We start from the raw sequence: 24,894 nt of genomic DNA, 5'->3' as shown, positions 1-24,894 counted from the left end.
GTTAAAGCACTTTCTCTCCTCGCCAGCATCTAACTGCGTGACTCTTGTGATTGGCCAGCAGGTGCATGCCATGCAGAGCGTGAGAGCACGCTTGTGATTGGTCAGCATCCTCTGTGCATGTAGATAGTGAATGAATGTCTAGCGCATCTCATTGGAGGAGGTACCATAGTCTAGCTTTTGTTGCATTAACAGTGTCAAAGAAAACAGAATCGCAGCCTCATGCAATATTGATATTTCACACGTCAATATCACAATTTCAATCTGAATTTGATTAATTTTGCAGTCCTAGTCCTACCTGAACGTGTCTAATCAGAACGCTTGTTTACTATTGTTTTTTCCAGATGATTGCATGTGGCAAATGGTGCTCCAGCCAGATACTGACTGGTTTTCTGTTCCACTCCCCTACTTTTTTTTTTTTAAGGTACACAAATAAGCGGATTTGGCTATTTCAGCCACACCCATTGCTGACGGGTGTATAAAATCAAGCACACGCCATGCAATCTCAATAGACAAACATTGGCAGTAGAATGGCCCGTACTGAAGAGCTCAGTGACTTTCAACGTAGCACTGTCATAGGATGCCACCTTTCCAATAAGTCAGTTCGTAAAACTTCTGCCTGGCTAGAGCAGCCCCAGTGAACTGTAAGTGCTGTTATTGTGAAGTGGAAATGTCTAGAAGCAACAACGGCTCAGCCACGAAGTGGTAGGCCACATAAGCTCACAGAATGGGACCACTGAAGTACGTAGAAATCGTCAGTCCTCAGTTGCAACACGCACAACTGAGTTCCTGCCTCTGGAAGCAACATCGGCACAAGAACTGTTCGTCGGGTTTCCATGGCACACAAGCCTAAGATCACCATGTGCAATGCCAAGCGTCCGCTGGAGTGGCGTAAAGCTTCCTGCCATTGGGCTCTGGAGCAATGGAAACGCGTTCTCTGGAGTTCGCGTTCTCTCCCTCAATTATAAACATTGTTATTTATTGAACTATCTCGTTTGGAAGCTAATTCTTCTATGCTTTAAAGATGTAGACTGACTGGCTCCAGATTCAGGCTGGTGACGCCATTACACTAGGCAACCAACTGTGACATGTTTTGCTATGGCGCTGGCTTGGTTGGAGTTTGTTGCTGTTAGTTGGTACACTGTTGTAGTCAGACTTGAGTTAGCTAATACCACCATGGCTGCATCTAATATTTATTTTTGCCCTAGACATGAGTTGCACCTCGGAGGCTAATGTGACTGTTTCGTCTAAATTACACTAACTTAGTGGCATGTAAATACAATGTTTTTGTTAAGTAGGCAAATCATTTGTAGGAAACAACTTTGCCATATTGTCAAGGTTTTCGGTTGGATCCGAAAACCAGTCTGTATCTGGTGTGACCATTTGCCTCGTGCAGTGCGACATCTTGGCATAGTTGATAAGGCTGTTGATTGTGGAATGCTGTCCCACTCTTCAATGGCTGGATGAAGTTTCTGGATATTGGCGGGAACTGGAACACGCAGTCGTACATGTTGATCCAGAGCATCCCAAACATGCTCAATGGGTGACATGTCTGAGTATGCAGGCCATGGAAGAACTGGGACATTTTCAGCTTCCAGGAATTATGTACAGATCCTTGCGATTCATCATGCTGAAACATGAGGTGATGTCGGTGGCTGAATGGCACGACAATGGGCCTCAGGATCTTGTCACGGTATCTCTGTGCGTTCAAATTGCCATATGCTCTAAAATTACGTTGGAGGCAGCTTATGGCAGAGATATTAACATTCAATTGTTTGGCATCAGCTCTGGTGGATATTCCTGCAGTCAGCATGCCAATTGCACGCTCCTGTGGCATTGTGTTGTGTGACGAAACTGCACATTTTAGAGTTGCCTTTTTTTGACCCCAGACAAGGTGGACCCGTGTAATGATATTTCTGTTTAATCAGCTTCTTGATATGCCATACCTGTCAGGTGGTTGGATTATCTTAGCAAAGTAGAAATGCCCACAAACAGGGACGTAAATTAATTTTGCACACCATTTTAGAGAAATTAGCTTTTTGTGCATTTGAAAAATGTATAGTGTTTTAATTTTTTCCACAAAAAGAAAATCTATTTCATTGGTGTACCAGCTAATTTGAAGTGGTCTGAAGGGATAGGTCCATTCTATTTAATTATTTTTCTATAATTAAAATGACACCCAGCCTGTATTCAAGAGAATGCTGTGTCTCAACCGATGACGGGCACAACACCTCAATGTAAAATAGGGTCTAAGCTACAACATACGTGAAATTGAAAGCAATCTGAGTTTACACGTTTTTAGATAATTGCTCATTTAATTAAAAAAAATACTTTTTCAATAAATTATAGTTTGACAATCCTGTTTAAGCTTTCAAATGATATCAAACTCAACAGTTTATCTTTTTCAGTGATGAAGACATGGATGTCCTCATGGTAGGGAGGTTATGCAAAGTGGGTCAAGTTTGAGCACCTATCTCTTGAAAGTTTTGGCATTCAGGTCCCAAAATAAAAATAAAAAATAATATAATACTTTTTTTTTTACCACTTCTACCATGGGAAAACATGTTTGGGAGTTTTTGTTCAAATCTAAAGGGGTGCAGTCAAAGTGATTGAATTCATATGGAATGACCCAATTTCAAAATGTTTAGCTACGTTGTGCCTGATTTCAACTTGACACTGGTGTGAGGAGACACCCCCACTTTTTGACTGCTTTAGATGTGTTGAACGACAGTGGTTTTTGTTCCATAATAAATGACCAGACCGATGCGGACATGAGGGAGGTGACTGAAAATGTAATCTAACTTTAATTACACATATATATGCTAAATGGCAGTCATGTTTGACAAATATTGAGGCACTTTTTGTTCAGATAGGAGAGAAAGGACTGTGCCTGTTGTGCACTGCAACATCACCCACCTTGCAATCTGAGTGGAGGCAGTCAACATTTTGGAACTATTTAAGAGTAATTGTTTAAAACCTTTTGCTGTTTTGAGACATGTCTTGCAGTGTTCCGACCATAGGGATTTTGAGACCGTGGGAATTATTTTATAAACACTTCCTGATATGCCATTGCAACCAGAATTTCTCATCTTTCTTTGTCCATCAGTGAAAGACACAATTCTAGTAATGTTAACAACCCATGCTTGTTTTTGCTTCTTTAGATCTTCCCTCTTTCTACATTACTGAAGGATATTTTCATGTCGTGTGAAACTGCTAACATATGTTGTGCTCTTCTGAGAACAGTGTTTTCCCGCTAATTGCATTGCGGAACATTCACACTTAGTCTACTGCTGTATGCGCATTGCTACGCTTATGTGAATAAATAGCCTAATAGTTTATCAACATTTTAAGCTAAATGTTCTGATCTGTTGCATCATCCTCATTGCTTTTAAAAGTGTTTTGATATACAGTGGTTGTATTAATTTGTGGCCCACAACTGTCCCAGAGTAGGCTAATATTTATTTCTCATACAGAACGACAAGCTGACCAATTAAATAGGTCAACTTTTGTTCTATGGGGGATAGTAGATTGACATAGGCTAGTGCTTTTGCTATTCGTTACTCATCTTGTTGGCTGACAAAAAATAAATGTGGACAGTTCTTGTAACCTCTTCACTATTCACATCCGAATTCGATAAGGACATGCGCCGTTGCATCTCCTACTTTGGAGCTGCAATGCCTGTGAGAAGGACCCAGTCATGTAACGAGCATTGGCTAATAAGAATTGAGATATCTGAGAGCCATGTGAGTGAGAGGAGCTTCGGAACACAGGAGAAGGGAATTATAATTATTACAACAGCCACTTTGGCTGCAATGTATGGATTTGCTTAGGGGGAATTACGGCCACACACGTGGGATGCCGCTGGGAAATTCGAGGGCCAGTCCCTTGGCTTGTACTCGCATGAACCTACTGAAGGACACAAAATGGGACATTCAAACCACATGAGGTTGTCCTAGATCTATAGAAGGAGGCTTAACTGAAACCATCACCCTGTTCTTGAAAGCACCAAGGGTCTTCTGGGGATTAACATTGACACTTGCCCATTGGGCAAGTCGGCAGCATTTTTATACTTGCCCAAAGATTATGATTTGACTGAAATGTTGCAGTTTTATACATTTGTATTGGTCACATACACATATTTAACAGCTTTTACTGCAGGTGTAGCAAATTAAACACCATACATTGGGATACTGGTTTTACTGGTTGTTGCAGTAAAAATGTTTTTGCTGTAGCTTAAATGGTGAAATGGAGGTTATGTGGGGAATGCAGAGAGATCGCGGAAAGAGATCGGGGTGTCTTGCGAGGATCAGGCGACGAGGGGCTAATCTGCTTTTGCCATCCGTACAGTTGGCCAATGTTCAATTGTTGGAAAATAAATGGGATGAACTGAAAGCACGTATATCCAACCAACAGGACATTAAAAACTGTAGTATCATGTTTCACCGAGTCGTGGCTGAACAACGACATTAATAAAATACAGATGGCGGGTTATACACTATCGGCAGGATGGTATAGCAGTCTTTGGTCAGACACGGGGTGGGGGCCTATGTATCTTTGTAAACAACAGCTGGTGCACGATATCTAAGGAAGTCTCAAGGTTTTGCTCGCCTGAGGTAGAGTAACTCATGATATGCTGTAGACCACACTATCTACCTAGAGTTTTCGTCTGTATTTTTCGTAGCTGTCTACATACCACCACAGAACGATGCTGGCACTAAAACCACACTCAATGAGCTGTATATCGCCATAAGCAAACCGGAAAACGCTGATCCAGAGGTGGCACTCCTAGTGGCCGGGGACTTTAATGCAGGGAAACTTAAATCAGTTTTGCCTAATTTCTATGAGCATGTTAAATGTGCAACCAGAGGGGGGGGGGGGGAAACTCTAGACCACCTTTACTCCACACACAGAGATGCGTACAAAGCTCTCCCTTGCCCTCCATTTGGCAAATCTGACCATAATTCTATCCTCCAGATAACTGCTTACAAGCAAAATTTAAAGCAGGACACCAGTGACTCGGTCTATAAAAAAGTGGTCATGAATAAGATGCTAAACTACAGGACTGTTTTGCTAGCACAGACTGGAATATGTTCTGGGATTCTTTCGATGGCATTGAGGAGTACACCACAGTCACTGGCTTCATCAATAAGTGCATCAATGACATCATCCCCACGGTGACTGTACATACATACCCCAACCTGAATCCATTTATTACAGGCAACATTCGCACTGATCTAAAGGGTTGAGCTGCCGCTTTCAAGGACCGTGACACTAACCCGGAAGCTCATAAGAAATCCTGCTATGCCCTCTGACGAACCATCAGACAGACAAAGGGTCAATACAGGGCTAAGATTGAATCGTACTACACCGGCTCTGACGCTCGTCTTATGTGGCAGGGATTGCAAACTATTACAGACTACAAAGGGAAGCACAGCCGTGAGATGCCCAGTGACACAAGCCTACCAGACGAGCTAAATTACTTCTATGCTCGCTTCAAGGCAAGTAACACTGAAACGTGAATGAGAGCATCAGCTGGTCCGGACGACTGTGTGATCACACTCTATGTAGCTGATGTAAGACCTCTAAACAGGTCAACATTCACAAGGCCTTCGGGCCAGACGGATTACGAGGACGTGTACTTCAAGCATGCACTGACCAACTGGCAAGTGTCTTCTAATATTTTCAACATCTCCCTGTCGGAGTCTGTAATATCAACATGTTTCAAGCAGACCACCATAGTCCCTGTGCCCAAGAACACTAAGGTAACCTGCCTAAATGACTACTGACCCGTAGCACTCACGTCTGTAGCTATGAAATGCTTTGAAAGGCTGGTCATGGCTTACATCAACACCATTATCCCAGAAACCCTAGACCCACTCCAATTTGCGTACATCCCCAACAGATCCACAGATGATGCAATCTCTATTGCACTCCACACTGCCCTTTCACACTTGGACAAAAGGAACACCTTTGAGAATGCTTTTCATTGACTACAGCTCAGCGTTCAACACCGTAGTGCCCTCAAAGCTCATCACTAAGTTAAGGACCCTGGGACTAAAAACCTCACTCTGCAACTGGATCCTGGACTTCCTGACGGGCTGCTCCCAGGTGGTAAGGCTAGGTAACACATCCGCCACGCTGATCCTCAACACAGGCGCCCCTCGGGTGCGTGCTCAGTCCCCTCCTGTGCTCCCTGTTCACTCATGACTGCACTGCCAGGCATGACTCCGACTCCAACACCATCATTAAGTTTGCCGATGACACTAAAGTGATCACAGACAACGATGATACAGCCAATAGGGAGGAGGTCAGAGACTTGACCGTGTGGTGCAAGCGATCAAGACAAAGGAGATGATTGTGGACTACAGGGAAAAAAGGACCGAGCATGCCCCCATTCTCATCGACGGGACTGTAGTGCAGCAGGGTGAGAGCTTCATGTTCCTTGGTGTCCACATCACCAACAAACTAAAGTGGTCCAAGCACACCAGGACAGCCGTGAAGAGGGTACGACAAAACCTATTCCCCCTCAGGAGACTGAAAAGATTTGGTGTGGGTCCTCAGATCTTCAAATAGTTTTACAGCTGCGCAATCGAGAGCATCCTGACGGGTTGCATCACTTCCTGTTATGGCAACTGCTCGGCCTCCGATCGCAAGGCACTGCAGAGGGTAGTGCGTACGGCCCAGTACATCACTGGGGTCAAGCTTCCTGCCATCGAGGACCTCTATACCAGGCGGTGTCAGAGGAAGGCCCTAAAAATTGTCAGACTCCAGTCACCCTAGTCATAGACTTCTCTCTGCTACCGCATGGCAAGCAGTACCGGAGCAACAAGTCTAGGTCCAAGAGGCTTCTAAACAGCTTATACCCCCAAGCCATAAGACTCCTGGACTTCTAATCAAATGTCTACCCAGACTATTTTCATTGCCCCCTCCCCTTTTCTACGCTGCTGCTTCTCTGTTATCTATGCATTGTCACTTTAATAACTCCAAATGTACATATTACCTCGACACCGTTGCCCCCGCACATTGACTCTACCGGTACCTTCTGTATGTAGCCCCGCTATTGATATTTTACTTCTACCCTTTAATTGTTATTCTTATCTCTTACTTTTTTTTAGGTATTTTCTTAAAACTGCATTGTTGGTTAAGGGCTTGTAAGTAAGCATGTCACTGTAAGGTCTACACCTGTTGTATTTGGCGCATGTGACAAATACAATTTGATTTGAATAGAGCTGGCAATGTAAGCTAGGAAAGTGTTTATCCTATTGCCCTCAAGGACATTTTGATTAATCTCACGATACCCATACCAACGATATACCCATTAATTTTATGTCACTGCAGCATTTCCCCTCTTCTGAGACTATAGTGGAGTTCATCTCGCATTCACTCGTCTGTCTTATTTCTGACCTCAGACCAATGCAGTTCTCCATCAGCCCTCTCACCCTCTTGCTGGTCCACGTCTCCCCTCTGTTCTCAGATCAGTGCGGTGCGCTTGCCACGGGAGCCCAGTAACCCAGAGAGGCTGAAGGGCTTTGGCTACGCAGAGTTTGACGACGTGGACTCTCTCTTGAGGGCGCTGACTCTCAACGAGGAGGTAAGGAACAACACACGGAGGAGAGAAAGGATCGAGGGTCTTAATTCGAGGTCCATGATCTAGGAACAATGAGATCAATGATGAGCATGATGAACCACGTGTCTGTCTCTAATTAGGATTCATCACATATACATTTGATAATATCGATCACAACATCCATTCAGTATTGGTAATAGTTTGGGTTAGCAGACAATGTCACAAATTATACGCACGCTTCAATGGGGCAGAAGTATGAATTGTGATTCTGGATAGCCACATAGCTACCAGCAATGACACTGCCATGTGGGGAATCGTAAGTGACTCGTTTTAATCTTGTTCTTGATACCATGCCTTGTTATGGCAGATTGCATGTCAATGTTAACCATCAACTGTAATGACGTATTTGAGACAAAAGTGCTCATTGTGCAAATGTATTTGTTTTCAGTAAGAGACAAAATATAGTTTACATGTTGTCAACAATCTAAGCCAGCTCATCTGTTTTGCCCCATAGTTGCGCATGCTCCAGTTTTGTTGCTTAACAACCAAACCTGTCTATAGTTTACTTCAAGGGACATACAGTTGAAGTCGAAAGTTTACATACACTTAGGTTGGAGTCATTAAAACTTGTTTTTCAACCACTCCACAAATTTCTTATTAACAATCTATTGTGTTGGCAAGTCGGTTAGGACATCTACTTTGTGCATGATACAAGTAATTTTTCCAACAATTGTTTACAGACAGATTATTTCACTTATAATTCACTGTGGGTCAGAAGTTTACATACACGAAGTTGACTGTGCGAAAAGTGCAAATCAAATCACAGAACAACAGCAAAGGACCTTGTGAAGATGCTGGAGGAAACTGGTACAAAAGTATTTATATCCACGGTAAAACAAGTCCTATATCGACATAACCTGAAAGGCCGCTCAGCAAGGAAGAAGCCACTGCTCCAAAACCGCCATAAAAAAGCCAGTCTACGGTTTGCAACTGCACATGGGGACAAATATCGTGCTTTTTGTCCTCTGGTCTGATGAAACAAAAATAGAACTGTTTGGCCATAATGACCATCGTTATGTTTGGAGGAAAAGGGGGGAGGCGTGCAAGCCTAAGAACACCATTCCAACCGTGAAGGACGGGGTTGGCAGCATCATCTTGTGGGGGTGCTTTGCTGCAGGATGGACTGGTGCACTTCAAAATAGATGGCATCATGAGGAAAATTGTGGATATATTGAAGCAACATCTCAAGACATCAGTCAGGAAGTTAAAGCTTGGTCGCAAATGGGTCTTCCAAATGGACAATGACCCCAAGCATACTTCCAAAGTTGTGGCAAAATGGCTTAACTTCTTATGGACGGTAGCGTCCCACCTGGCCAACATCCGGTGAAATTGCAGAGCGCGAAATTCAAACTACAGAATTATAAATATTTAACTTTCATAAAATCACAAGTGTAATACATCAAAATAAAGCTTAACTTGTTAATCCAGCCGAGGTGTAAGATTTAAAAAAGGCTTTAGGGCATACAAAACCATGAAACATATTTCAACCAGGCAGGTGCGACACGAAAGTCAGAAATGGCGATATAATAAATGCCTTACCTTTGATCTTCTTCTGTTGGCACTCCAAAAGGTCCCAGTTACATCACAAATGGTCCTTTTGTTCGATAATGTCCTTCTTTATATCCATAAAAACTCAGTTTAGCTGCCGCGCTTCAGTCAATAATCCACACAGTTTCCCTCCATCAAAATGAATCCCAAACGTTACTAATAAACTTTTCCAAACAAGTCAAACAACGTTTATAATCAAACCTTCGGTACCCTAATACGTAAATAACTAACATTTAAGACGGAGAATCGTTATTGTCTATACGAGAGAAAAATTCCAAAGAACACGCTCTCATTCACGCGCTTGGAAACACTACAGCCAAAATGGGTGCTACCTAGAAAAACTAGAATTTCTGGCTCATTAAAAAAAAAAAACTGCCTGAAACTCTTTCTAAAGACTTGACATCTAGTGGAAGCCCTAGGAACTGCAATCTGGGAGGACTTCGCCTTATAATAAAAGTGACAGCCATTGAAAATTAGTGGTAGGCTGAAATTATTTTTTGGGGGGATGGTTTGTCCTCGGGGTTTCGCCTGCCATATCAGTTCTGTTATACTCACAGACATTATTTTAACAGTTTTAGGAACTAGAGCGTTAGTGTTTTCTCTCCAAATCTACCAATGTTATGCATATCCTAGCTTCTGGGCCTGAGTAACAGGCAGTTTACTTTGGGTACGCTTTTCATCCGGACGTGAAAATACTGCCCCCTAGGTAGTAAGGACAACAAAGTCAAGGTATTGGAGTGGCCATCACAAAGCCCTGACTTCAATCCCGTAGAAAAGTTGTGGGCAGAACTGAAAAAGTGTGTGCGAGCAAGGAAGCTACAAACCTGACTCAGTTACACCAGCTCTGTCAGGTGGAATGGGCCAAAATTGACCCGACTTATTGCGGGAAGCTTGTGGAAGGCTACCCGAAATGTTTGACCCAAGTTAAACAATTTAACCTGTTGAGGACAGACGTTCCGCTAGCGGAACCCCTAGCCAATGGCATCGCACGGCAAGAAATACAAAACCAACTAAAATACCACAATTCAATTTTCTCAAACAATCAACTATTTTACACCATTTTAAAGATAACTCTCGTTAATCTAACCACATTGTCCAATTTCAAAAAGGCTTTACAGCGAAAGCAAAACATTAGATTATGTTAGGAGAGTACATAGACACAAATAATCACACAGCCATTTTCCAAGCAAGCATATATGTCACATAAACCCAAACCACAGCTAAATGCAGCACTAACCTTTGATCTTCATCAGATGACACTCCTAGGACATTGTTATACAATACATGCATGTTCAATCAAGTTCATATTTATATCAAAAAACTGCTTTTTACATTAGCATGTGATGTTCAGAACTAGCATACCCACCGAAAACTTCCGGTGAATCTACTAAATTACTCATGATAAACGTTGACAAAATACATAACAATTATTTTAAGAATTATAGATACAGAACTCCTTTATGCAATCGCTATGTCCGATTTTAAAATAGCTTTTCGGCGAAAGCACATTTTGCAATATTCTGAGTACATAGCTCGGCCATCACGGCTAGCCATTTTGACATCCGCCAACTTCGGGGTCACCTAAGCTCAGAATTACTATTAGAAAAATTGGATTACCTTTGCTGTTCTTCGTCAGAATGCACTCCCAGGACTTCAACTTCAACAACAAATGTTGTTTTGGTTGCAAATAATCCATAGTTATATCCAAATACCTCTGTTTTGTTTATTCGTTCAGGTCACTATCTGAAGGGTAACGCGCGAGCGCATTCCGTTACAAAAAAAATTCAAAATATTCCATTACCGTACTTAGAAGCATGTCAAACGCTGTTTAAAATAAATGTTCATGCTATTTTTCTCATAAAATAGCGATAATATTCCAACCGGGCAACGTTGTATTCATTCAGAGAGAGAAAGAAAAACATGGCGAGTTCTCGTGACTGCGCATCTCCAGTCTCACTGTCCCCAGGCTGACCACTTACAAACTCTGCTCCTACACTTTGCCCAGAGACAGCAGACACCCCATTCCACTTTCTGGCGGCTTTAGAGAGCCAATGGAAGCCTTAGAAAATGTCACGTTACAGCCCAGATGCTGTAATTTCGATAGAGATGTAACAGAAGGACAACAAATTGTCAGACAGGGCACTTTCGGCATGGAATCTTCTCGGGTTTTGGCCTGCCATATGAGTTCTGTTATATTCACAGACACCATGAGTTCTGTTATATTCACAGACACCATTCAAACAGTTTTAGAAGCTTTAGAGTGTTTTCTATCCAAATCTACTAATTATATGCATATTCTAGTTTCTGGGCAGGAGTAGTAACCAGATTAAATTGGGTACGTTTTTTTATCCGGACGTGAAAATACTGCCCCCTATCCCAAAGAAGTTAAAGGCAATGCTACCAAATACTAATTAAGTGTATGTAAACTTCTGACCCACTGGGAATATGATGAAAGAAATAAAAGCTGAAAGAAATAATTCTCTCTACTATTCTGACATTTCACATTAGTAAAATAAAGTAGTGGTCCTAACTGACCTAAGACCAGGGAATTTTTACTATTTTTTTTCTAATTGTAAAAAACTGAGTTTAAATGTATTTGGATAAGGTGTATGTAAACTTCCAACTTCAACTGTAGTTAAAAATTAACATTGTGCTGTAGATTTAGTAAAGTAGTTAGAGCTTTCCATTAATCATTAGTGAAATGACTGATTGCTCAAGACAAATATATGGAATTTAACTGTTAGTGACAGGTAAATAGTTTTCAATCTATCATGCTGGAACATGCTATTATGGAAAGGAGATTAGTTGGTCATTTAGGCCACATTACTGGTAATGACTTGCATGTCTCTGAGCTTTTTTCCTGCCTCTGAACTAATAGAACCTGGGAAACCGCAGGATCCGGGTGGATATTGCAGATCAGTCCAACGACAAGGGTAAGTTACACACAACCCATGGCCTTCCTTCTGAATTAATGATGCACCGATTTAGTATTTTCAATGGAGATTCTCAATTGAAAATGCTATTCAGTCCAGGACTAGGCTTAATCTGTGTCTTGCAAACCGTATGTGTCAGGAGGTCAATTGATGCACATTCCACATTTCCCTACCAGTGCCTGGCCAAAAAAACACTGCTGAAGGCCATTGTAGCGCAAACTTTATCTGTTGTGGTGTAGGAATAAAGCACTTGGGGGGGGGGGAGCATTTTCTTTGTGTGCTTTTATCATTTGATCCCTAACCTTCAACGGCCAGAGGGGAGAGACAATGGTCAGATGGGTGGACGAGACAGGATGGGCCGCATGGGAGACATGGCAGGCCCCGACAAGACAGACAGTGATGACTGGAGGGCCCGGCCAGCTGCCGACGATGGACCCCCAAAGAGAGAAGAATCCGCCTTCGGTAAGAGTGTTTCCCTCTAAGCTAAAAGAGCCACATATCTATAGACTGTATGAATGTACTCAGCAAGCTTCTTTTAAAGCAGCCTGCTATAATTGTGAGGGCAAAGCCTCACAGCTTAGCTTTTGCAAGCGTGTACACACGAGTTCACCAAGGAAGGACAGAAAAGGCATAGCGTCGCGAATGAGGCTGGGGCAGACCTCTTAATGTCCTTTGTGACCCGTTTCAGGAAACTAAGCGTATGTTGCAAATCACGACTTCAGAGACATTTGAGTAAAAACCAAAAAAATCATTAAAATGCGTTTTTTGGCAGAAATAACTTCTGGAACATGGCAACTTTCATGTGCCTTAACAAACTTGTATGCCATCTGTAAATATGAATAAAATGTGTTAAATTACGAGCCTTGTTGGTTAAGCCACAGAAAAAGCCAGCAACCTTCCCACTAGCCATGCTTGGCTGATATAATGAGTGGGCTGGACATGCCGAGAGAGAAGTTTGGATTGGTCTGCCAAAAAGAAGGCTTCTATTACAGTCTGTGTTGGTAATCCTGGCGAACGCGGGTTTAAAAAAAAAATATATAATAATCTTGTAGTGGAGCTGCATAAGTGTTGCTCTCCAATTTCTGGAGGGTTGAGTTTTGAAATCAGTGGAATTAGAGTATGATATCTAAAGATGGCGAAAACACCTGTCTCCGGATTACATCTTCAAACTAAGGGAAAACGTGGCATTATTTATTTGCCACTATGTTCATTGTTGTTTTAACAAGCTAACGTTAGCTGGCTGGCTCATTAGCTAACGTTACGTGACGTGTGTAATCTTACACGTTGTTTACCTAGCTAGGTTCATGTCTTAAGCTAAAGTGTACAACACCCGTTGAATATGGCCGGTGTCAGCAAAAAAGCATAATGAAATTGCCAGCAGAGCTGGTTAGGCTGTTTTTCATGTTATCCAGAGGTAAACAAATCATCGGCCAGAGCGTCAAGTGTACGTTATGAGGCTAAAGCTTAAGAGGGTGTGAACGATGCTGAATTGGTGTAGATACCAAAACATTCAAAGGCAATTTTCTCAAAAGTGAGTTTACAAGTTTATCAACTTCCAAAGCAGAATGACTTTCCCATTGTCAAAAATGCCCTGTATGAAATACCATTTTGTAGCTTTTAGTCTCTACTTTTATCCAATGTTAAAAAAACACAATTTCAAATTTTGCTACGTAAGACCAAATCCAGGTGGTGAGACACCTTTGTCTCAAAGCGTCATGCTACACTATTTATCTGAAATGTCAAGCACGCAGGGGTATGTTTTATGCCGTCCACATAGTTCCAGTTCTTATCTTGCACTGTGTGAAAAGAACTGCATCCTTTTGACATTTTTTCTTAATATTTCTTGGATCTCAAGAGATTTGATTTGCATTTGTTACTTGATTTGTATCCCTTTCATAGTCCCATTAACTCTTTCGTTCCCTCTCAGGGTCACGCGACCGCTACGGAGACCGTGACGGGCTGCGAAGGGACAACGACCGCGGCTTCGGCGGCGACCGGGACCGCGGCTTCGGCGGCAGAGACCGCTATGACGACCGGGGAGGTGAGAACGGAGGTGAAACCACTGCTCAAATCTTAACGTATCGTCATCAATCTAGACCAGGTATTCCCAAACTGGGCGTACGTTCAATGCCGTCGGGGTATGCCAAATAAAAATGTGATTCACCTTTCAAAAAGTAAAACTTCTTCACATTTATATTTTCCAACAGGGCTATACATTTGGTTAGGTTTTTTCTCTCTCACCTGAGTAGCCTCGTTTCACTGCCAAAAATACAATTAACCTCTTACATCTAGACGTTCCGCTAGCGGAACACCTGCTCCAATATCCAATGATGGGCGTGGCGCGAAATACAAATTCCTCTAAAATCTGAAAACTTCCATTTTTCAAACATATGACTATTTTACAGCATTTTAACCTCTCTGGGCTAGGTGGGACGAATTCGTCCCACCTACGTAACAGCCAGTTGAATCCTGTGGCGCGATTTTCAAAACGTTTGAAATGCTATTACTTCAATTTCTCAAACATATGACTATTTTACAGCTATTTAAAGACAAGACTCTCGTTAATCTAACCACACTGTCCGATTTCAAAAAGGCTTTACAACGAAAGCAAAACATTAGATTATGTCAGCAGACTACCCAGCCAGAAATAATCAGACACCCATTTTTCAAGCTAGCATATAATGTCACAAAAACCCAGAAGACAGCTAAATGCAGCACTAACCTTTGATGATCTTCATCAGATGACAACCCTAGGACATTATGTTATACAATACATGCATGTTTTGTTCAATCAAATTCATATTTATATCAAAAAACAGCTTTTTACATTAGCATGTGACGTTCAGAACTAGCATACCCCCCGCAAACTTCCGGGGAATTCGCTAACAATTTATTAAATTACTCACGATAAACGTTCACAAAAAGCATAACCATTATTTTAAGAATTATAGATACAGAACTCCTCTATGCACTCGATATGTCCGATTTTAAAATAGCTTTTCGGATGAAGCACATTTTGCAATATTCTAAGTACATAGCCCGGCATCACAGGGCTAGCTATTTAGACACCCAGCAAGTTTAGCATTCACCATAATCAGATTTACTATAAGAAAAATGGTCTTACCTCTCCTGTTCTTCGTCAGAATGCACTCCCAGGACTTCTACTTCAATAACAAATGTTGGTTTGGTCCCAAATAATCCATCGTTATATCCGAATAGCGTCGTTTTGTCCGTGCGTTCCAGAAACTATCCGAAATGGTAAATAACGGTCGCGCGCATGGCTCATTTCGTGACAAAAAAATTCTAAATATTCCTTTACCATACTTCGAAGCATGTCAACCGCTGTTTAAAATCAATTTTTATGCCATTTTTCTCGTAGAAAAGCGATAATATTCCGACCGGGAATCTCCTTTTCGGCAAACAGAGGAAAAAAATCACAAAGACGGGGGCGGCCAGGTCACGCGCCTAAGCCCACAGTCCCTTGATCGGCCACTTGAGAAAGGCGATAATGTGTTTCAGCCTGGGGCTGGGATGACGACATTCTGTTTTTTCCCGGGCTCTGAGCGCCCATGGACGACGTAGGAAGTGTCACGTTAGAGCAGAGATCCTTTGTAAAAGATAGAGATGGCAAAGAAGTTCCAGAAATGGTCAGACAGGCCACTTCCTGTAAAGGAATCTCTCAGGTTTTGACCTGCCATTTGAGTTCTGTTATACTCACAGACACCATTCAAACAGTTTTAGAAACTTTAGGGTGTTTTCTATCCATATATAATAAGTATATGCATATTCTAGTTACTGGGTAGGATTAGTAACCAGATTAAATCAGGTATGTTTTTTATCCAGCCGTGAAAATACTGCCCCCTAGCCGCAACAGGTTAAAGACAAGACTCTCGTTAATCTAACCACACTGTCCGATTTCAAAAAGGCTTTACAGCGAAAGCAAAACATTAGATTATGTCAGCAGAGTACCCAGCCAGAAATAATCAGACTACCCATTTTTCAAGCTAGCATATAATGTCACAAAAAACAAAACCACAGCTAAATGCAGCACTAACCTTTGATGATCTTCATCAGATGACAACCCTAGGACATTATGTTATACAATGCATGCATGTTTTGTTCAATCAAGTTCATATTTATATCAAAAACCAGCTTTTTACATTAGCATGTGACGTTCAGAACTAGCATACCCCCCGCAAACCTCCGGTGAATTTACTAAATTACTCACGATAAACGTTCACAAAAAACATAACAATTATTTTAAGAATTATAGATACAGAACTCCTCTATGCACTCGATATGTCCGATCTTAAAATAGCTTTTCGGTGAAAGCACATTTTACAATATTCTCAGTAGATAGCCCGGCATCACAGGGCTAGCTATTTAGACACCGACCAAGTTTAGCACTCACCAAAATCAGATTTACTATTAGAAAAGTTTGATTACCTTTGATGTCCTTCGTCAGAATGCACTCCCAGGACTTCTACTTCAATAACAAATGTTGGTTTGGTCCAAAATAATCCATAGTTATGTCCAACAGCGGCGTTTTGTTTGTGCGTTCTAGACACAATCCGAATGGTAAATAAGGGTCGTGCGCATGGCGCATTTCGTGACAAAAGATTTCTAAATATTTCATTACCGTACTTCGAAGCATGTCAACCGCTGTTTAAAATCAATTTTTATGCAATTTATCTCGTAAAAAAGCGATAATATTCCGACCAGGAATCTGCTTTTCGGTAAATAGAGGGAAAAACAGAAAGACGGGAGCAGCCAGTGCACGCGACTAAGCCCACTGTCCCCTGTTCGGCCACTTGACAAACGCGATAATGTGTTTCAGCCAGGGCTTTGAATTACGTCATTAAGCTTTTTCCCAGGCTCTGAGAGCCCATTGGAGCCGTAGGAAGTGTCACGTAACAGCAGAGATCCTTTGTAATGGATAGAGATGACAAAGAAGGCCAAGAAATGGTCAGACAGGGTACTTCCTGTACAGAATCTTCTCAGGTTTTGGCCTGCCAAATGAGTTCTGTTATACTCACAGACACCATTCAAACAGTTTTAGAAACTTTGGAGTGTTTTCTATCCAAAGCTAATAATTATATGCATATTCTAGTTTCTTTATCCAGCTGTGAAAATACTGCCCCCTAGCCATAACAGGTTAAACCAAGTGTTGATCAAAATAACAACACAATGTCAAATACAGGTAGCCTAGTCAAATAATTAACATCCAATCACATTAACCATTACTCTCTCGCCGGAAACCTTCACTCTTGCGCAGACATTTAGAAACAAAACATATCAATTTAAAAAATAAGCCACAGAGTTTTTTGAGTGAGAGTTAAGATTACTTTCGAGTAGTATGACATGTATAAAAGCAACAGATACCATTTATAAGAAGGGGCTAGAAGCGTCTTATATGGTGAGCTACCGAGTGGCTAGGACAGGCAAGCCCCATATTATTGTGGAGGACTTAATTCTTTCATGCTGGGGGAAAAGGGAAAAAAATTACTATACAGACAATGTCTTCATCAAACAACAGTAATTGTTTTGAAACAATTACTGCTTCGCATACAAGCCAGTGAATTATATGCGTTACAGCTGGACGAGTCAACAGACGTGGCGGGCCTGGCACAGCTCCTGGGATATGTCTGTTACGTTTATGGGGGGGGGTCAATTAAGGAAGACATCCTCTTCTGGAAACCAGGACAACAGGAGAAGATATTTTTCAAGTACTGGACAGCTTTGTGACATCAAATGGACTTTGGTGGTCAAGATGTGTTGGTATGTGTACTGATGGTGCAAAAGATTTAGATGCACTATTGTAAAGTGGTTGTTCCACTGGATATCATAGGTGAATCCACCAATTTGTAAGTCGCTCTGGATAAGAGCGTCTGCTAAATGACTAAAATGTAAAATGTAAAATGTAAAAGCCATGACAGGGGGACTTAGTGGAGTGGTAACGTGCGTACAAGCAGTTGCTCCCGACACCAGTTGAGTACAATGCAGAATCCACCGAGAGGCTCTTGCTGCAAAGGGAATACCTGACAGCTTGAAAGATGTTTTGGACACTACAGTGAAAATGGTTAGCTTTGTTAAAGCAAGGTCCCTGAACTTTCGTGGATTTTCTGCATTATGCAATGATATGGGCAGCGACCATGTAACGGTTTTACAACATACAGAAGTGCGCTGGTTATCAAGGGGCAAGGTATTGACACATTTTTTTAAATTGAGAGACTAGCTTAAAGTTTTCTTTACTAACCATCATTTTCACTTGTCTGACCGCTTGCATGATGACTAGTTTCTCACATGACTGGCATGTCTGGGTGATGTTTTTTCTCGCCTGAATCATCTGAATGTAGAATTACTGGGACTCTCTGCAACTATATTCAATGTGTGGGACAAAATTGAGTCTATGATTAAGAAGTTGGAGCTCTTTTCTGTCTGCATTAACATTACATACATTACATTTAAGTCATTTAGCAGACGCTCTTATCCAGAGCGACTTACAAAATAGTGCATTCACCTTATGATATCCAGTGGAACAACCACTTTACAATAGTGCATCTAAATCTTTTAAGGGGGGGGGGGGTTAGAAGGATTACTTTATCCTATCCTAGCTTTCCTTAAAGAGGTGGGGTTTCAGGTGTCTCCGGAAGGTGGTGATTGACTCCGCTGTCCTGGCGTCGTGAGGGAGCTTGTTCCACCATTGGGGTGCCAGAGCAGCGAACAGTTTTGACTGGGCTGAGCGGGAACTGTGCTTCCTCAGAGGTAGGGGGGCCAGCAGGCCAGTGGTGGATGAGCGCAGTGCCCTTGTTTGGGTGTAGGGCCTGATCAGAGCCTGAAGGTATGGAGGTGCCGTTCCCTTCACAGCTCCGTAGGCAATCACCATGGTCTTGTAGCGGATGCGAGCTTCAACTGGAAGCCAGTGGAGAGAGCGGAGGAGCGGGGTGACGTGAGAGAACTTGGGAAGGTTGAACACCAGACGGGCTGCGGCGTTCTGGATGAGTTGTAGGGGTTTAATGGCACAGGCAGGGAGCCCAGCCAACAGCGAGTTGCAGTAATCCAGACGGGAGATGACAAGTGCCTGGATTAGGACCTGCGCCGCTTCCTGTGTGAGGCAGGGTCGTACTCTGCGAATGTTGTAGAGCATGAACCTACAGGATCGGGTCACCGCCTTGATGTTAGTGGAGAACGACAGGGTGTTGTCCAGGATCACGCCAAGGTTCTTAGCACTCTGGGAGGAGGACACAAGGGAGTTGTCAACCGTGATGGCGAGATCATGGAAGGGGCAGTCCTTCCCCGGGAGGAAGAGCAGCTCCGTCTTGCCGAGGTTCAGCTTGAGCTGGTGATCCGTCATCCACACTGATATGTCTGACAGACATGCAGAGATGCGATTCGCCGCCTGGTTATCAGAAGGGGGAAAGGAGAGAAGGAGGAAAGACCTGTGTATTGTCCTTGTTAATGCAGACAGAAAAGAGCTCCAACGTCTTAATCATCGTTGCGCAATTACGCAGGTACTTTCCCAAAACAGACTACACAAACAACGGGATTCGTTATCCCTTTCATGCCCTGCCTCCAGTCCACTTACTGATATCTGAACAAGAGTGCCTCATCGAAATTGCAACAAGCGGTTTAGTGAAAATGTAATTTAATCAGAAGCCAATAAAATATTTCTGGATAGGGCTACGATCAGTTTCTTTCCTTGGCAAATCGTGCTGTTAAGACACTGATTCCCTCTGCAACCACGTACCTATGTGAGAGTGGATTCTCGGCCCTCACTAGCATGAAAATGAAATATAGGCACAGAAAATGATTTAAGACTGAGACTCTCTCCAATACAACCCAACATTGCAGAGTTATGTGCATCCTTTCAAGCACACCCTTCTCATTTACCTGTGGTGAGTTATTCACAATTTTTGATTAACAAATAAGGTTTTATATGTAAGATGGCTAAATAAAGAGCAAAATTATTGATTATTATATTATTGGCCCTGGTCCTATAAGAGCTCTTTGTCACTTCCCACGAGCCGGGTTGTGACACAAACTCTCACACGTTCTTATGTTTAATACATGTATTGTATAGTGTGTGTGTGTGGCAAGCTTATGATGATGGCAAAGAACATCATTTGAGTGTGCGCTGACCCTGGTGCTAGAGGGGGTACGCAGCTGGAGGTTGAATGTTTGAAGGGGTACGGGACTATAAAAAGTTTGGGAACCACTGATCTAGTCTGCTGTATTTACTTTGTTATCCAGGTCCCTAATGCCTCCTGTATGATTTTGAATATGAAGTAGGGTTGGGCGATTATTATGATATATCGAAGATAATTGACAGCCATTGTCGATGGTGACAACATCATGATGCGACATATGATGTATAGCCTATTTCAACTTGACTGGCACCACGCAGTAAAGTGCAAAATATCTAGTCAGATTGAATTTATTTTTCTCAATGTCGGGTAACCTGGCCCATATGGCTGAAGCCTTTCACATTTTTTTTATATCAGACTTAATTATTTCAAAAGGCAATTATTATTTAAAAAAATGTCCCTCTTCTCTCCATTTGATGTGAATATGACTTTAGTTTTTATGCATGCTAGCTTTCTCCCGCTGCCTCCTGCCATTCTACTTAATGACAAGGTTCACATAAGGTGCTTAAAACCTGTTAGGGACAGACGTTCCGCTAGCGGAACGCCTCACCAATATCCAATGGTAGAGCGTGGCGCGAAATACAAATACCTAAAAAATGCTAAAACTTCAATTTCTCAAACATATGACTATTTTACACAATTTTAAAGACGAGACTCTAGTTAATCTAACCACATTGTCCGATTTCAAAAAGGCTTTACAGCGAAAGCAAAACATTAGATTATGTCAGGAGAGTACCCTGCCAAAAATAATCACACAGCCATTTTCAAAGCAAGCATATATGTCACAAAAACCAAAACCACAGCTAAATGCAGCACTAACCTTTGATCTTCATCAGATGACACTCCTAGGACATTGTTATACAATACATGCATGTTTTGTTCAATCAAGTTCATATTTATATCAAAAACCAGCTTTTTACATTAGCATGTGATGTTCAGAACTAGCATACCCACCGCAAACTTCCGGTTAATTTACTAAATTACTCATGATAAACGTTCACAAAAACATACATTATTTTAAGAATTATAGATACAGAACTCGCGGTGTCAGATTTTAAAATAGCTTTTCGGCGAAAGCACATTTTGCAATATTCTGAGTACATAGCTCGGCCATCATGGCTAGCTATTTTGACACCCACCAAGTTTGGGACAACCTAAACTCAGAATTACTATTAGAAAAATTGGATTACCTTTGCTGTTCTTCGTCAGAATGCACTCCCAGGACTTCTACTTCAACAACAAATGTTGTTTTGGTTCCAAATAATCCATAGTTATATCCAAATAGCTCCGTTTTGTTTGTGCGTTCAGGTCACAATCCGAAGGGTGACGCGCGAGCGCATTTCGTGACCAAAGAAATTCAAAATATTCCATTACCGTACTTAGAAGCATGTCAAACGCTGTTTAAAATCAATTTTTATGCTATTTTTCTCGTAAAATAGCGATAATATTCCAACCGGGCGACGTTGTATTCATTCAAAGGCTGAAAGAAAAAAATGGAGTCGTCTCGTGGACGCGCATCTCCAGTGTCACTGTTCTCAGCCTGACCACTCACAAAAACTCCTGCTGTTTTTCGCCCAGAGACTGCAGACACCCCATTCCACTTTCTGGCGCCTTCTGAGAGCCAATGGAAGCCTTAGAAAATGTCACGTTATAGCACAGATGCTGTATTTTTGATAGAGATGCCACAGAAGGAGAACAAATTGTCAGACAGGGCACTTCCTGTATGGAATCTTCTCAGGTTTTGGCCTGCCATATGAGTTCTGTTATACTCAGACATCATTCAAACAGTTTTAGAAACTTTAGTGTTTTCTATCCAAATCTACTAATTATATGCATATTCTAGTTTCTGGGCAGGAGTAGTAACCAGATTAAATCGGGTACGTTTTTTATCCGGCTGTGAAAATACTGCCCCCTAGCCCCAACAGGTTAAAGTACTTGAATTTGGCACTCTGAAATTTAAGTACTGGAATACCTTGAAAATCTTACAGGAATTAAAATAGAGGAGAACAGATAATGATCAAATATTTTTATGAAAAATATTAGAAAAATGTATTGGTCTTGCAAAAGACAGAGTTGTATTTCCTCACGTGTTTCGTACTGTGCTTGCCAGGGAAGCTCGCTCATTCCACCCACACTGCTACTCAGCCAGGCAGGTGCAGAACTGACTTATTAGGCACTGCCAAACGTCACATCATAGCTAAAATGCAAGGCAAATGTAGATAAAATGTTGACTTTTGTGCATACAGAACATTTCTGTGATCTTTTTATTTCAGCTCATGAAACATGGGACCAACACTTCACGTTGAGTTTTTATATTTTTGTTCAGTATAGTTCACCCACCTCCAATGTGGTTTATAAAATCTGATTTGGATATAATCTGATTTGGCTGATTTCACAAAATAGTGTGAAATCTAGGGCTGGGTGCTGTACCATACTTTTCTATATACAGGGTTTGTACAGTCATGAAAATCCTGGAAAAAGTAATGTACTTTTAAAATGGTGTTTTCCAGGCCTGGACAAGTTTTGGAAAATCATCAAATCAAAAAGGTTTTTGAAAAAGTAATGGAAATTGTAATTTCAGTTAATTTATTTAGGCACAGTTTTTAAATATTTTATCAATCAAATAAAAATAAATGTATCAGCCAGGACTGGAATGACACTGTTTGCACACATCACCTGCGTAGTGTGCGACGAGTGGACTGTTGCTCAAGTAGAGAGACAGTTGGACATTGCAGCAGCAGGTCTAGCCTTTAAAATGTTATACAACGGGTGTGGTGTCTTTTCCACAAGTTACCACTGGCAAAATGTATGATTTAAAATGCCTAGTTACTCTGTTCCATCTGAGAATGCAATCCACTGTCTCATCAGCCCAGCCAAGCAATTTATAAACTCAATGTCTAGATGCTTTTGATAGTGGATATCATCTCCCATTTCTTTTAGACTAACATTTAGTTTTCAACCGCAGAGATTTGTATAAACCTTGCTATCTTTCTGACATTTGCAACATTGTTTCCATATTCAAACTCGATCTCCAGCTGTCCAATAGTAATGAACATGTCGGGACGAGACAAACAGGCAGGCAGCGTTTCTCAGCCAGTCGAAATCATGAATCGGCTGGCATCATATTTATGCTTATATACAAAGAAATGTCAATTGAAAAAAGGTAAAACGAAACAAAGTGCAGCTAGTTTGCGGTCTTTCCAGCTTCAGTTTGAAGTGATTGTGTTACTGTGTTGTTGGCTAGCTCCTCTGAACAACAGTGTCCTGACGAGTGAGCACATTTTCTATTCCAGGCGAAATCGCTCCTTATTAGCTCATATTTATCGATGTGTCCAAATAAATGTCAATAGAAAACAGCTTAAACAAATGAAAATGCGGTTACTTTGCTGATTTTCTGGCTGCACTTTTTGACGTGGATGTAAATTATCCGTAGTTGGCTAGCAAGCAAGGGATACGAACGTTGCCAGCCGGTATGGCAATGGAACATTTAGAACGAACGAGTGGGTCGCGTCTCCAGCATGCAAACCGATAGAATGAACAACCAGCCAGCTTTGGTAGCAACTCTAGATTTGTCAGGACTCAATCTTGTGGAAGGATTAAATAGTATGAACAAATTCATAATTACGGTTTTTAATGAAAATGTCAATCGTTATTTGAATATGTTGGCAACCCGTTTGTATAAAAGTGATAATGCCCTTGAAGCCAGTGTGTGTACGATGTATTGGCACGGTTTGCCGGTGTTGTGTCAAATCTTTCCCCTGTCAGAATTCTCCCTCCCCTTCGCATGCATTCAATTCTTCATTGCTGCGCCTTGCTTGCTAGTTGAGATTTCTGCTCTTCACTCCGTTGTCAGTTTAGCCTACATTTCACTGATCTTAGTAGCAGAAAGCATTTTTTATTTGTGTCCTTCAAGGCAGCTGTCAATGATCACGTTAGGCTGCGTTTCATTTCATTTTTATAGCGGTTTGATTGCGGGGAGGCACTAGTAATATCTGCAGTTTTCGGTTTGGTTATTTGTTTCAAGTGTATTAGTCTATAAATAAATATATTTCCCAAAATTCGTCATCTCCCATGTCTTATTCAACTAGAGCTGTTCTGAAATGTTTATTGCTTGCCTACATTTTACTCCCTCCTCTGTTTTAATATAACACACACATACATTAATTATTGGTTTTGGTTGCCTGTCCTGACGTGAAGTTTGTTCTATAGAAAGTATTTAACTCTGATGTGTGCCACAGGAAGTATTTGACTCTAGTGACAAAATTAAGGAAATTAGTAGGGGGGATTTCGGCAAGGCCATTTTCTTGCGTGCTGAAATTCCCCCCCATCCCCCCTTCTATCTTGGGCTGCAAGACCTGGTACACATCAGAATTAGTGATGCACCGATATGACATTTTTGACCGATATCCAATATTTTCCTTGCCAAAAAAACAATACCGATATTTACTATTTTTGCGGCCTTTTAAGCATTCTAGTACAGTTAAATAGGTTACACACAAACATGGATGCAGCGGTCTAAGGCACTGCATCTCAGTGCAAGAGGCGTCACTACAGTCCCTGGTTTGAATCCAGGCTGTATCACATCCGGCTGTGATTGGGAGTCCCATAGGGCGGCGCACAATTGGCCCATCGTCGTCCGGCTGTC

At 41.7% G+C, this 24,894-nt stretch overlaps 1 protein-coding gene across 4 annotated transcripts in view; it reads left to right on the top strand.

Annotated features, from left to right (window-relative positions):
• Nucleotides 1–24,894, top strand: part of LOC106565230 (eukaryotic translation initiation factor 4B) — a 71,821-nt gene that overhangs the window by 13,824 nt on the left and 33,103 nt on the right. For 3 of the 4 annotated variants that reach the window (XM_014132113.3, XM_014132112.3, XM_014132110.3), the window contains exons 4-7: nt 7,472–7,588; nt 12,051–12,105; nt 12,421–12,567; nt 14,033–14,158. In XM_014132113.3, coding sequence (XP_013987588.3) covers nt 7,472–7,588; nt 12,051–12,105; nt 12,421–12,567; nt 14,033–14,158 — 445 coding nt within the window. The remainder of the gene's footprint in view (nt 1–7,471; nt 7,589–12,050; nt 12,106–12,420; nt 12,568–14,032; nt 14,159–24,894) is intronic. The other variant, XM_014132111.3, reaches the window with a different exon arrangement.

The sequence above is a fragment of the Salmo salar genome, chromosome 12 (genome assembly GCF_965601325.2).
Source record: "Salmo salar chromosome 12, fSalSal1, whole genome shotgun sequence".
Classification (NCBI taxonomy): Eukaryota; Metazoa; Chordata; class Actinopteri; order Salmoniformes; family Salmonidae; genus Salmo; species Salmo salar.
The sequence above is the reverse complement of the archived record's forward strand: the minus strand, read 5'-3'. Positions and strand labels throughout refer to the sequence as shown.